General features: G+C 42.6%; 1 protein-coding gene across 1 annotated transcript; it reads left to right on the top strand.

The window, feature by feature from the left end:
• Positions 1–6: 6 nt before the first annotated feature.
• Positions 7–15,213, top strand: LOC129859114 (receptor-type tyrosine-protein kinase FLT3-like). The gene is made up of 23 exons (XM_055928495.1): positions 7–1,044; positions 1,466–1,560; positions 2,540–2,688; positions 2,817–2,941; positions 3,146–3,272; positions 3,407–3,549; positions 3,669–3,805; positions 3,938–4,082; positions 4,508–4,685; positions 4,917–5,014; positions 5,117–5,225; positions 10,008–10,237; positions 10,404–10,501; positions 10,587–10,719; positions 10,845–10,949; positions 11,099–11,209; positions 11,413–11,628; positions 11,759–11,880; positions 12,023–12,145; positions 12,267–12,378; positions 12,901–13,000; positions 13,117–13,222; positions 13,316–15,213. Exons 1-23 carry the CDS (start codon positions 1,011–1,013, stop codon positions 13,532–13,534), a joined length of 3,015 nt encoding a protein of 1,004 aa, XP_055784470.1. The 5' UTR covers positions 7–1,010; the 3' UTR covers positions 13,535–15,213.
• The last annotated feature ends 27 nt before the right edge of the window (positions 15,214–15,240 follow it).

Below are 15,240 nucleotides of genomic sequence, written 5' to 3'. Positions count from 1 at the left end.
AGAACTGCAGTAGGCCTATATGCAAATAGACCGTTTCCGTATATGTGTCTGTGCCATTCACTTTGAACTGAACTGTTTTTACAGCGTGATCAGTCTTGAGTAGATGAGCTTGTTTTGAGATCAAAGTGAGAACTACATGTAGTGAGTATGTGCACATTTGTACATATATGTTCATATCCTTTGCTAGTTAGTGAGTTATTAGCCCAGTTATAGATCATTTGTAGTCAGCAATGGGGTGACTGCTTCCTCCAAGAGCACAAAACTTGTGTACATTTCACATATTTTGTGAAGTGGATCCAACAACACAACAAAATATTCAGTCACCTCCTTGTCTGAATGACAAGTGAATAAACAGATTTTAGTGTCAAGCCCTGCATGTTTTTTTCAAACGTCTCATGGAATGTTGGCTTACATTGAACACCACACATTGGCTGCTACTGTAGGCTGAACGATAGAACAAAATGTTTAATCGAAAACCAGATGTTTTAGGCTTAGTTGAGATGATGCAGAGGTATTCTACATTACGTTTTCAATGAAACAGTCGAACCGCTAGGGGCAAAAGGAGCTAGATGTATTACTAAAATACCAAAAATCGCTTTTGCAACGAATTGTCAAAATGAAGGCCATATTGACATGTTCCCCTATAACTAAGGCTAAAACATCTGGTTTTCGATTAAACCTTTTTTTTTTGTCAAGAAAGTTACTATTTAATGTCATTGTAGCCTTTTAGGTTATTAGAAATATTTCCATAAAATTGGTAGGTTGTAATTGCATTAAGGCCTATAAACTATAGACTAGTTCATGACCAGGTTTTAAAAGCCAACCATCCCCATTTGTGTGGCCAGTCATTAAAATGAACTGCGATAACGTCATGAACCCAGAGCCACATAGCAGTCTCTCTGAAAAAGAACTGCACATCAGATGAAACGTCACAATTAAAAGAGAACTTCTTGGGGCTTCGCTCTCGATACCGTCTCATTGTGAGACAGAGCTACATGCGTTGAAGACCAATGCCAATGAAGGGAAAGAGGAGAGTTGAGATCGGTGAGTTAAAATCATCATCAACAATGCGTTTTATAGCCCAAATAATCAATGGAATAGTATTATTTCTAATCAAATTGTTATTTAGCTTCATGGTTGTGTTATTCATAAGTTTGTTCAACGACTGTTTTATTCGATAACCCTAAAGTAACAATACATGTCCAACTATTCCCCAAATACATTTGAAAAGGCTGCAACATTAATTCTAGCTAATTATTTGTTCAGATGTAAATGTTGCACAAAACTATATGCTGCATTTTATACATTCCCATAGTCGCAAATTCCTCAATATCATCCATCTGCTGTGTATAATGTAATGTCTTCACCTGAAAGAAAAACATTGCAACAAGTTGATAAAAATACGCCTTGATTAGATATTATAGAGTAATTTGGTTTTCGTTTATCTGGTTCTCTGTTTCTCCAGCTGCGCTCCTGTGGCTGTGCGCTCTTTGTGACGGAGACGAGTTGCAGCCTCCGCGAGACGCGCCTCGAGCGCTATGTATCACCACCAGCCCGACTGTAGGTGTCTAAACTGACCGTATCTGTGCATTCGTGGGAGTAATTGACTAACCTGACCGGTCACTTACTGTAAACCTAAATGATCAATCGGATTTTGAAAAGACCTGTGGCCTGTCCCCCGCTTCGGTTCCTGTTTCATTACTTATTAGAGTGAAAGTTTGATGGTCTGTGGCTGAGTCAAACTTTGAGATTATCCTCACAAACAGTAAATTCGGTTTGTCAGCTCATGTGCATTTCTCGTTGAGATTTTTCTAATGGTGGGCTGTGTGGCCTAATGTCACTTCACATTGCATTGCAGAAGGATACAGGATTGCTCTGGTCATATATTTTGAAGGATAATAAAAGTGAAATTCTGCAGCCCTAACACAACTCTGAAAGCAGATGTATTTCTGCTCTGATTTCAACAAGGTAAATGGAATAACAATGCATAAAGAAGAGGGTGGAAACTCACAGTTAGTGGTGGTGACATAGCACCACAGCACAGGAGGCTGCTGACGGGAGAACGCTCATAATAATGGCTGGAACAGAGACATTGGAATGGAACCTGGAAACCATGTGTTTGATGTATTTGATACCATACGCTCCAATCATTACCACAAGCCCGTTCTCCCCAATTAAGCTGCCAACAACCTCCTGTGCACCACACCTACTAGCCTATGTGTTCCTGTCATACACTGTCTAAAAAGGCGTCAAAACACATGCTTATAGATGCAGTCCTCTAAATGTGACCTTGACTCAGAGAACAAAAGCAGAACTGCTATTTTAATAGAATTTCAAGAAATGTACAATTTACATTCTCGCCAGGCTTCTCGTACTTTCCAAATGTAAAACAAAGTTTGATGAATGTCTGACATTTGTGTACAAACAGCTTTATGAGTAATCTGAATATTGATCTCTATTCACTTCAAAAGCCATCTCATTTTACAGCTGATCATCCTCACTTACTCTCTCTCCCTGACATGGTGACATGTTGTTCCAGGGGGTGTTGTGTACTCTGTCTGAAGCCCATCTGAATGGTTCTGGTCCTACCAGACTAGAGGTCCCTGCTGGGCAGAGCCTCCATATCACCATGCAGAGCCTCCCAGGAGACCCTGTCTGCAGCTGGAGCCGTGGACCTGACCCAATAAGGTAGGTGTGGGTGTGTTTGTCTTTGTTGTGTTACCTGGCGCCTCAAGGCCATTGTATCATTATTGCGGGGTTCTGTGTACTTTTGCATCCTTGCTGAATTCATCTGTAATTCTTTGTCCTGCCAACAGAGGGGGCTATTCTATGGCCATACCACAGACGTCTGTGCGTGATTCTGGAGAGTACTCCTTCGGCTGTGTGAATTGTGGCATCATCTCCTCCCTGACGCTCTCTCTACTGGTTGGACCTCCTCTGAGTGAGTGACAGACCTTCTTTTCTAAACCACTAATGTGATATCAGATTCTGATCTGCACCACATTCAAGTCATATAACGTCAATACCATCATCAGGATTTTGATCTGCACCACATTCAAGTCATATAACGTCAATACCATCATCATGATTCTGAACAACATTGAAATTCCTAGCTGTAGTTCATTCTCCCATTGGTTACTTTCAGGACGTCCGTCAAAGCCACATCTGATATACATCCCTGGGAGAAAAGGCTTTTTACCTAACTTCCAGTGTTCTTCAGAGGGAAATCCCAAGCCAAAAATTGAATGGTTCAATAACCTTGACAAGACTGGGTAAACTTTGGTGAACATAATATAGAATCTTAAAGAGTGTCTTCAGGGTTTTGACTTGAGTTTTGACTTGAGTTTCATATGTAGGACCTCTCCAAGGATGGCTACATACTTTAATTTCTCATGCTGTCCCACAGACAACGTAGTCATGGGAACGAGACATCTAAGGACTCCGAGAGGTCCAACAACACAGAGGGAAGTAAACCATACTACAAGACAACAGCTATGTGCTGTGCTAGTAACCCCAAAGGAGAAGAGTGTTCTCAGCTCTATGACTATGGTTAGTATTATTGTAAAAGTGTAAACACAATGCCCCAAAAAACAAAATGGAATTAAAGGCACTCAGTCAGTTGAATAGTGACTGATGTGTGATCTGTTGGCTTCCTGTGTGTGTCTCAGACTTGGATCGCAGCCGAAGTGTGGATGATGATAATGAAGCTCCAGAGATCACTCTGAGCCCGGGTCAGCCCCTGCTGCTCCGCTGTAGGGAGAGAGAGAACAGCACCACACATTGGCTGACTGATAATCAGGAACAGGTAAGCGTTATCACTCATTCATTAACCTTTTATTTCCATTGATGAAAGCATATGATCAGAACCATTTCATTTTCCTCTCCAAGACTTGTTCACTGTATTTGAGGTAATGCAGTATACTGTCTTTTTCTCCAGGTGTCCGTATATAAACTATCCTATAAAGGAATAGATATGACCTACCTGTTCTTTGAGTCGGTGAGAGTGAACCACAGTGGTATCTACACCTGCCGGAGCAACAAGAACAAGAACAAGATCAAGTCCACCCACATCCGGGTCCTGGGTCAGTACAACAGGCAACAACACTGAATCCTTCTCTTTTTACCTTTATTTTCAGTCAAACATTCCCTTGACTTTTTTTAAATGTCTATCTTTACTTGGTCTTTACTCATCTGTCAGACACTTTCTTGTCATCTGTCCTGATTCTCTCCGTACCACCACCTGTTTTTTCCCCCCAAATTATGATTTCCATGTGATTTCCAAGTGATTTCCAAGTGATTTCCATGTGATTTCCAAGTGATTTCCATGTGATTTCCATGTGATTTCCATGTGATTTCCAAGTGATTTCCAAGTGATTTCCATGTGATTTCCAAGTGATTTCCATGTGATTTCCAAGTGATTTCCATGTGATTTCCAAGTGATTTCCATGTGATTTCCAAGTGATTTCCATGTGATTTCCATGTGATTTCCGGTGTTGTGTGTCCTCAGAGAAGGGCTTCATTTCCATCGACCAGCTGAATGAGAGCAGTACCATCTCAGCCCAGGAGATGCCAGGGTTCTGCCTGCGGGCCCTGGTCTCCTCACACCCTCTCCTACGCTGCCATTGGCTGGGCCCGGGTGGTGTACAGACCCAGTGCCCTGAACCCACACGGCTGTGGAAGAACAGGTAGAGTAAGGCTGGTGGTCTCTGTGTTGGTGGGCTTCCTGAGACTTTGTTTAATCCAGGACATACTGCCATATCCATGTTCAACTTGGTTCCGTGTTTCTGTTGCAGTTTTATAAAGCTTTACTAAAGGTCTACTGTATCTACAAGATTTGATGAGGTTAAGTTTGGTTCAATAAGTTTTCACACGATTCCGTATGGTGTCGTCCCCCCCCCCCCCCCCCCCCCCCCCAGGACTCTGGAGCTATGTAACCCTGAGCCAGGAGAGTACCAGTTACACCTGGAGACTGGGGTGCTGAACCTCACAAAGACCCTCTCTCTGTGTGTGGCAAGTGAGTGACAGCCGACTGCCCAGTCAGATAAGACTTGTGATTGTGTGCATGACTCCTCAGTAAGACACCTGTTCTCACCTGTCCTCCTCCTCTGTCTCTCAGGTACGCCCACCCTCAGTCTCTTCCAGGAAGAAGACTACATCACCTGTAGCACCGACAGCCCCCTCCCCTTCAACCTCACCTGGAGGTTCTGCTCTCTGTCCAATGACAGGTACCTCTAGATTTAGGCCAGAGTTTCTCATGTTAGGATTCAGCTATATATCTTAACACTAGTGGTGGGCACCAATATCGATAATTCGATATGATATTGATATAATTTGATATCAATATGAGCAAGGCATATCTTGATATTGGTTATTGTTCCTGTTAACCTACCCAGATAGCACCTAATGTTCTGAGAACCATATGTTTCTTAGAGCTTGGTGAGAGTGTGGTTGTCCAATGGTTATTTTGCATACAACCTTCCTACAAAGTTCTGGGACTCCAGGATCCGTTCTGAGAATCATATTTTTCTTAGGTGTCAATTTCATGGTTCTATTTAAAGTAATGTTCTCAGAACGTTCAGAGAACAAACAACGTTCTTAAAAATAGATGTTTGCATTATTAATTCCTAAGCAAATTCATTTCCATGTGTCCTATCTTTGCTTGAAGTTCAGAACAGTTAACCTAAGCTAGCAGTGTTATTAAAAGTCTTATTGAAACATGTTCTCAGAACATTAATTAATGATCTTCAAATAACCTATAATTTCCGCTCTCAGAACGTTAATTAAACCTTCCAGGAAAACTTTCAGGGAACCATAGTAAAATTTTCCCGGAACCTACTTTCCCACAACTTCTAAGAAACCAAATGTGCTAGCTGGGTATTTACTTACTTACTTAGTCCTCTTCATTCCTATTTGGAACATAAGGCTTCCACAAGAGGGCACCACTGCTGCTGGCCTTCTGCCTTTTGGGGGATGGTTTTACATGATAGGCCACTGTCCTTCATCTCTTTCTCCACAGACCTTCGCCAGGTTCCTTTAGGGTGGCCACGCTTCCTTTTGTTCATTTACACTTTTATGTAAAAGAAAAATACAGGATTTTGCTGCAACACTCTTACAGACTCTCAGTTTAGCATAGGCCTACTTAAATGCCTGCTGATGGGCCATCAACAGGGTTCCCATTGCCCAATGGGCAATCAGCAAAAAGTTGTCTGAACTGCACAAAGCCAGTGCAATCTTATTCATTAAAAACGATATGATATCGAAATTGGTTAAAAAAAATGCAACAGATATCGATTTTCAATATCCTTACACAAACTAAGATCATTTTCAATGGAAATTCTCCATTGATCGTGCTGTTTATTCACACCCACACAAGACACACACACGCATAGATAACTTTTTACTGTCGACACAACTGTTTCATAGAGTGTTAGATGTCGAGTATCTTCCCAGATTGCTTAGTGACCATTCTCCCCTGGTATTATCAATCTCCATTCCTACCAAGGTAAATGGAGCATATAGATGGAGACTAAATTCTACACTCCTAAAGCAACCTGAATTTTGTGCATTCATCAAAGAGCAGATCAATATTTTCACTTTGACAAACAAACCCTCCGCTCCTGACAGTTTCATTCTTTGGGACACATTGAAGGCCTATCTGAGGGGACGGATCATTTCCTATACTAAAGGGCTGAAGAGAAAACACGGTGCGGAACTGAGTGCCCTTGAATCTGAAATCTCAGAGCTAGAGAAAACCTACCAAAGAGGCCCAACTAAAGATCTATACAGGCTTTTGGTAAATAAAAAACTGAAATATAATATTCTGAACACATATCAAGCTGAGAGGGCCATCACTAAATCAAAACAGCGTTATTACGAGCTTGGAGAGAAAGCACACAAAGTATTGGCATGGCAACTGAAAGCAGAGGAAAGTAAGAGGACAATTAATGCTATAGAAACTCTTACTAATGAGATATCTTTCGACCCTACTGAAATTAATAATACTTTTTAAGAAATACTATGAAGACCTCTACACTTCCCAATCAAGCAATGATCTATCAGAGATCGACTCCTTTCTCTCCTCTCTCAACCTCCCATGCCTGTCAGGGGAAGACAGCGAGCGCCTGAGTGAACACTTCTCAGTTCCTGAATTGTTGGAGGCCATTAAATCATTACCTTCTAATAAATCTCCTGGGGAGGATGGCTTCCCTCCAGAGTTCTATAAAGAATTTAGGGAACTGTTGGTCCCCTACCTTATGGAGGTACTTAAAAAAGCCAGGGAAGACAACTGCTTTCCAGAGTCTTTCTCTCAAGCAGTGATTACTGTAATCCACAAGAAAGGGAAAAATCCACTAAAGTGCGCCTCATATAGACCAATCTCTCTCCTTAACACAGATTGTAAACTGGTCACCAAGATGCTATCTAAGAGACTGGAGTCATGTCTTCCCCTGTTGGTCAACCCAGATCAGACTGGCTTCATAATTAATAGATTGTCCTCCAATAATCTCAGAAGGTTCTTTGATATAATTCACCTTGCTAACAAAAACAAAATACCTAGTGTCGCAGTCTCCCTCGACGCTGAAAAGGCCTTTGATAGGGTTGAATGGCCATACCTCTTTCGCGTCTTGGAAAAGTTTGGTTTAGGTACCGGGTTTGTAAATTTGATAAAATCACTCTACAAATCTCCTAAAGCTAGGATTGCTACCAACGGGATTACTTCCTCCTCTTTCCCTCTCCATAGGGGGAACAGACAAGGTTGCCCAATTAGCCCCCACCTCTTTGCCCTCGCCATCGAACCGTTGGCTGAGGCTATTAGAACGTGCCCTGACATACATGGCTTTGATGTGGGCCCCCATACCCATAAATTATCACTCTTTGCGGACGACCTTATCTTATTTCTAACAAACCCAGAACACCCCCTCTCTCACTTGCAGATCCTACTACAGTATTATAGTTCTTTCTCTGGATATAAGGTCAATTTAGATAAAAGCGTAATCTTACCGTTGTCTGTCTTTGACCATCATACCATCAAGCACAAGTTTCCTTTTAGATGGTCGCCTATGGGCTTCACATATTTGGGCATAATGGTGGATGGTAACCTGAACAACCTCTATAAACTCAATCTGGCCAATTTGTTGCAAAAGGTGGAGGGTGACCTTTGTAAATGGATGGACTTACCTCTCACTCTACTGGGTAGAATCAATGTAATTAAAATGAATGTCCTGCCCAGATTTCTATATCTGTTTCAATCTCTCCCTATCCCTGTTCCCACAGCATTCTTTTCCTCTCTCGACAATATGACCAGACGGTTTATCTGGCACGGCAAAACCCCTAGGGTTGGCCTGGATAAACTGACCCTGGATTAAAGTCAAGGGGGCTTATACCTCCCCAATTTTAGAATGTACTACTGGGCAGCACAGTCTAGGTTTCTGGCTCAGAGGTTTGCCAAGGGTCCCTCTCCCTCATGGTTGAACATTGAAAAGCTTGAGGTAAATGATGACACTGGGGCAGAATTGTTCTACAAATGGGACAGAAAATCTATAAAAACCATCACAGACAACCCTTTAATCATACATTCTGTCCTGGCATGGTGCAAACTGCATGAGCTGTTCGGACGAGGGGGATTCCTTTCCCCTAAAACCCCTTTATGGAACAATAGATTGATTCCTATGTTTTTCCAGAATAGTAACTTTAGACCATGGTCTGATAAGGGGATCACTCTTCTGGAACATTGTTACGAGGAGGGAGTTCTTATGTCTTTTGATCAGCTGAAACAGAAATACCACTTGCCTAACAGGGACTTCTTTAGCTACCTACAACTACGAAACTTTATTAGGGTGTCTCTCAAGGGACAACGGAACCTACCTAGGATGTCACCTATTGAACAACTCTGCCACGCAGACCAACCACTGTTCAAGACCATTTCCCGTGTTTACGATGCTCTTATGTCAGGACTAACACTGCCTGGGCTAGATAAACCCCGACTTAGATGGGAAAAAGATCTGGGTATTGATCTTGATGAGGGTCTATGGAGTGACCTATGCAGGGATGGTGTTACATCCACATTGAACTCCAGATACAGACTGATCCAGTTTAATTTCCTCCATCAGCTCTATATCACCCCATCTAGACTGCACAAGTTCAACCCTGATATCTCCTCCCTATGTTTTAGATGTGGCTCAGATGAAGGAACATTCCTCCATTCCACTTGGCAGTGTTCAAAACTACACGGTTTCTGGAAAGGGGTATGCGATACCATATCCTCAATTCATGGGGTTGCATTCCCTCTAGACCCGGAGGTCTGTCTACTGGGCAACTTTACTAACACCAATCTTAGGCAAAGCCATACTATAAAGCTAACAGAAATATTGCTAGCGATTGCCAAGAAATGTATCGCCTTGAAATGGAAAATGGATTCCCCCCTGCCAGTTGCATTGTGGCTATCAGAAGTTAATAGTTGTATCCCACTGGAGAAAATTACTTACCGCTTGAGGAATAAGTTAAATACTTTTACAGAATTTGGCAACCTTTTATTGACTATATGGAGAATCTCCCCCCACATCACATTGAATGAATCTCTATATTATCCCTATATAATGTTTCACACGTAACGTATAATATGTAGCCTACGGCAGGTGACCATATGATCCAATGTCTCATTATAATTTTTTTTTTATTGTATGTCTATAAATAATTATAATTTGTTTTATTTTTTCTTTCTTTGTTATGCTCATCTGTTATTGTCACTTTGTCCTATTGTTGTCTAATATCTTTTCACGTTTGTCTTGAATGTTGTTAATTGGAAAATGCAAAAATAAAATATATATTTTTTTAAATTTAAAAAAATGCAACTGATATCGATTTTCAATATCCTGACACAAACTAAGATCATTTTCAATGGAAATTCTCCATTGATCGTGCTGTTTAGTCCAGGAATAGGCTTAATCTGTGTCTGGGAAACCGACCCTACGTGTTTACCTGTGTGTGTTAACCTGCCCCCCCTCCCCTAGCTGTCAGTCAGAGTCTGCAGCCTGGAAGGAGATACCTGCCCCTCCCCCAGAGCTCTGTGACTCAGACCAGTTCTGCCATAAGAAGGTCCTCAGCTCTCTGGACAGGGTCAAGGTGGGGAACCACTTTGTCAAGTGCTGCATCGCAAACTCTGTCCACTCACAGTCACACTGCAGCGAGCCACTGTTCAATGCAGGAATGGTCTTTCCGCAGCAGCGTACCTTCAAACAACGTAAGTGGTCAGTCAGGAAAAATAAGTCATCAGAAAATCATCTACAGCTTTAAGTATTTTTATAATGGTTGTCATCATAGCTCCAGTGTGGAACAGAATTGGTCACAGTGTTGTCATGGCTGTTGTCAGACATTGGTTATATCTGTTGATGTGTGTGTTCCATCAGCATCCAACTCCTCTCAACTCCTGAAGGTGTCCAGTCTGGTTCTGTTCCTGGCTTTGATGCCGGTCAGCGTGGCACTGCTCTACTTCCTCAGGAAAAAGGTACACACACAGACACAAACACACACAGACAGACTTGCTCCCCACACTCAAACATTCTCACACTCTCCTGATATGTTGTGTGTAGAAACCCCAGTACCAGAGCCAGCTGCAGGTGATTCAGATGACGGGGTCTAATGACAACGATTACATCTACATCAACTTCAAAGACTTCCAGTACGACCAGAAATGGGAGTTCCCCAGAGAGAACCTGGAGCTGGGTAAGACTGGGGGAGATGTACCAGTGGAATGACGTAGCCTGACCCATCTACTGGGGAATCTCTAGTCTCCAGCCTCACCAATAGTATTCCCACCAACCCTGTGTTGTTGTGGTCTTTCTCCCTAGGGAAGGAGCTGGGCTCTGGGGCCTTTGGCATGGTGCTTCAAGCTACAGCCCACAGCATCAGCAAGCCTGGGATCTCCCTGCAGGTGGCTGTCAAGATGCTGAAAGGTACAGGGTTTTACCTGTGTGATGTTTTACACTGCTGGCTAAGTGTTGGTGTTTGCTGAAGACACACTTTGTTTTTCATACTATTTAACATACCCTGCACCAGTGAAGTCACTCAGGTCGTTGTTGAGTCTTGATGTTTGCCCATGCAGAGAAGCATGAGACAGTGGAGAAAGAGGCTCTGATGTCAGAGCTGAAGATGCTGACTCACATCGGACGGCATGCCAACATCGTCAACCTGCTGGGGGCGTGCACTGGCTCAGGTACGACAGCCAATCACAGACAGGCTCAGAAACGAGCATCTAGCAGAAATAACGCAGGAATAACTACAAGATGTAATTGCCAAGAACATGTCTTTAGATATTGTACTGAAACGAGTACATGTGTATTTAGGACTGTCTCTAAGCGCCTGTGTGTGACTCTGTGAATGTGTATATCTGACTCTGTGACTGTGTGACTTTGACAGGGCCAACGTACCTGATCTTCCAGTACTGCCGTAATGGGGACCTGCTGAACTACCTGAAATACAACAGAGAGCTGTACCACAAGTCTCTGACCGAGGCCTTCAGCAGGGACCGCTTCAGCAGACTTTACCACAACCTGCCCAAGAGGAGCTCCACTGGAGGGAAAGAGAGCATCGCCCTCCTCAGCCTCAACTCCTCTCCCATGGACACCTCTGATGGTCAGTGTTGTGTAGACACAGACACATGAAGAAATAGGCATGCTAATGTATAAAGCAGCACAGTTAAATACGTCGGTAGGATCTCTTCACTGTTTGCCAGTAGATCCTGTTGACCCCAACTGATCCACAGGTCCAGGGATCTATGAGAAGCTGCAGGAAGAGGAGGAGGAGGAGGAGGCACTGACCTATGACGACCTGCTCAGCTTTTCCTACCAGGTGGCCAAAGGCATGGACTTCCTGTCCTCTAAGCACGTACGTGGATTGACAACACTGCACACTACACACTGCACCATATTCTCTTCACCATGTCCCCTCATACATGTAATACTCCCTATTCCCTACATCATTACTCCCTACACACTCTCTCTATCTGCGTGTGTGTTTCTGTGTCCAGTGTATCCATCGGGACCTTGCGGCCAGGAACGTGTTGGTGTCTCAGGGTGGACTAGTAAAGATCGGAGACTTTGGACTGGCCCGGGACATCCACAACGACTCCAACTACGTAGTGAGAGGGAATGTAGGTACTATACACAGAAGGGAGTGTTTGTCTGTATTCTACAGATGCTCTGTTGTCAGTGACAACAGCTCTGTTCTAGACATGCAGTGTCAGTGTGTGTGTCTGATGTCTTGTGTCGCAGGTGCGTCTGCCAGTGAAGTGGATGGCTCCAGAGAGTATCTTCCAGGGGATGTACACCATGCAGAGCGATGTCTGGGCCTATGGTATCCTGCTGTGGGAGGTCTTCTCTCTGGGTAGCTACATAAACATACCTACTCTTTAAAAAAAAATGTATTGTCATTATTTTATTTAGTTTTTGTCCTTTATATTGTGTGTTGATCGAGTTTGGGGATGAGGTGGGCCGCCAGGGGTACGTTTAGGATGGGAGGGGGGCTTCAAAAAGCATACATACTGTACACACTTATTAAAGATGTATTCCCTGCATCTTTATTATATGTGATTTGTTCTCTTCCTCCCTCTCTCTCCCTACCCCTTCCTCCCTCCCTCGCCCTCTCCCTCTCTCTCCCTACCCCTTCCTCCCTCCCTCGCCCTCTCCCTCTCTCTCCCTACCCCTTCCTCCCTCCCTCGCCCTCTCCCTCTCTCTCCCTACCCCTTCCTCCCTCCCTCGCCCTCTCCCTCTCTCTCCCTACCCCTTTCTCTCTCCCTCTTCCTCCCTCCCTCTCCCCTCTCTCTCCCTCTCTCTCCCTACCCCTTTCTCTCTCCCTCTATCTCCCTCTCCCTCCCTATTTTCCTCTACCTCTCCCTCTCCCTTTAAGGTTTGACCCCCTACCCGGGGATAAAGGTGGACAACAACTTCTATGTGATGATAGAGAGAGGTTTTAAGATGGAGCAGCCGTACTATGCCAGTGAATCTGTGTAAGTATCCACAACCGCTCTGCACCTACATCTATACATCATACACATTTAATTACAATCAAATATATGAACTGTAAAGGAGGTTTCATCCCCCTTTCCCCCCCTCTCTCCCACAGGTATAAGATGATGTGCAAGTGCTGGGCACTGGAGCCTCGGGACCGCCCTCACTTTGCCAAGCTGGTGGCCTTCATGGGCGACCAACTGGCCGATATTGAGGAGAAGGTGAGATTCAAACTTCACAACTGGCTAGCACACAGCATTCCATTAGAATCAGGATTTCTTGTCATTTCTTACTATGCCCCTTTTCTGTCTTAGCTATACCGTAACATCCTGGACAAGAGCTCCAATGACTCCTTATACCAGAATGCACCAGTGAATTCTGACCTCTCTGCCTTGACCGAAGAAAAGGAGATTCTTTTGACACAGTCACAGAACCAACACTGCAAGACCCATTCCACTGGCGAGGCCCCAACAACCAAAACAACACCCTCTGACATGGATGCCATGGAGGCTGATGAGGGTACCCCTCTGTAATCATATCCCTGAGTGCAGGGGCCAACCTATCCTTCTAATTATTCTATTCCATACAATATATACTAAGGGATTACAAAAAAACGGAAACTGCTATCCGTAACAGCAAAAATATTGTAATCGGATTACATATAGTTTTGAAAAATTAGATGATTACTTCAAGGATTACTTTTAAATTCAGAAAGGATGTTTTCTCGATGACATTCAAATCAGCATTGAAAAAAGGCGCAAGTTTATGTTTGTTTCACCTGAGCGAGTCTGACCACAAGTCAGAGACAACTATGATGACACACCAAATGTGTTTGATGGATTGTGGGAAAAGAGCAGGAATAGGCTTTTGTAGGCTACAGTCCAAGCTATGTCTTCCAATGGTGCGACTGCTGTCGGCATCCAAAGATTATCCAACTTGTATAAACGCTTGGAGGTAAGTATGCCGCAGTGGTGTAGTCTACGGCGATACGGATGTTACTTATTATTGATATCTACATAGCGCATTGATGTGAATCACACTGCTGCTCTCATTGAGCTATTTGCGCCTTTCGGATTGTGTTTGTTGTGGATGGCTGTTCACAAATCTAAGTGTGTATTTGAACCCAATAATGGAAGTTTAAGCTGCCTATCAATCATTGTTTTTAAAACCAGGCAGTGAAAAATGTGCTCTTGCAACAGCTGCTTAGTGCGGATCCCAGCCTATGGAATAAAAGTAGGGGTTTTATTACTCAATCTAATTCATGCTGATAAAAAAATACATCCATAGAGCTAATGGACACATGCTCAAACTCACACACCTTTGATAGACTTAAAGGGGCAATCTGTAGTTGCTGCGTCCATTTTATAAATTATATATATATTAATGTAAAGATACAATTTAAGCATATTATTATATGTAGTAGAAAGTGATGGGTTTGAAGAATCCTACACAACCAACACATAAAGTAAAATGTAACATCCAAATATGGCCAGCTATGTAAACTTTAACATTGATTTATCCTGCAATAGATGTCATTCAATTGGTAACATGCATGTTTGTATTTTTCTATAGCCTCTTAAGGGGAAAGTAATCTAAAAGTAACGGAATGTAATCAGATTACGTTAATGAGTTTGGGTAATCCAAAAGTTACACTACTGATTACAATTTTGGAGAGGTAACTGTAACAGATTACATTTAGAAAGTAATCTACCCAACACTGAACATACTCTGTTTAAGATCTCACATATTGTATTGTGGCACTGGCAGTCTATATTTGTATATTGCTGTGGATTTTAAATGCACTGAATACTTGCTTTATCCAAATATGTTTAACAATGAATATGTAAATTAAAACTTTTGTATCAAATGCTCGCTCCTACACTGTAGAAATTGATAAATAAATATTTAACATTGAAACATAGTAATGAATGTAGCATTAGATACATTTTAATACACGTGTTGGGCTGAGACAACCTCTTGTGAACATATTGCACACATTATATTGAATTTACTGTGTGAAACTAACGCAATATTAGTCGTGTTTTTACTGCTTTTGGATAAGTTATTCATTTTAATTTAGAGACAGGTTCAGGAGACTGCTGGATTATTCTGGCAGTGTTTTTTCTGTGTGAAGTTGCTTACTTTATCTTTCTGTTCGTCCATTTGAGTTCTCGAAATTATTCTTATATTTGAAATAAAGTATTTAAAATTATCCCCGTTTTTTTGTGGATTTTAGGTC

Source organism: Salvelinus fontinalis, chromosome 7, assembly GCF_029448725.1.
Source record: "Salvelinus fontinalis isolate EN_2023a chromosome 7, ASM2944872v1, whole genome shotgun sequence".
In the NCBI taxonomy this organism is placed as follows: Eukaryota; Metazoa; Chordata; class Actinopteri; order Salmoniformes; family Salmonidae; genus Salvelinus; species Salvelinus fontinalis.
This window is presented reverse-complemented; position numbering and strand designations above follow the sequence as displayed.

Coding starts and splice junctions, on each gene's coding strand:
- LOC129859114 (XM_055928495.1), top strand. CDS start 1,011: ATGCCAATGAAGGGAAAGAGGAGAGTTGAGATCG. Junction 1,045..1,465: donor AAAGAGGAGAGTTGAGATCG/GTGAGTTAAAAT, acceptor CTGTTTCTCCAG/CTGCGCTCCTGTGGCTGTGC. Junction 10,238..10,403: donor GCAGCGTACCTTCAAACAAC/GTAAGTGGTCAG, acceptor GTGTTCCATCAG/CATCCAACTCCTCTCAACTC.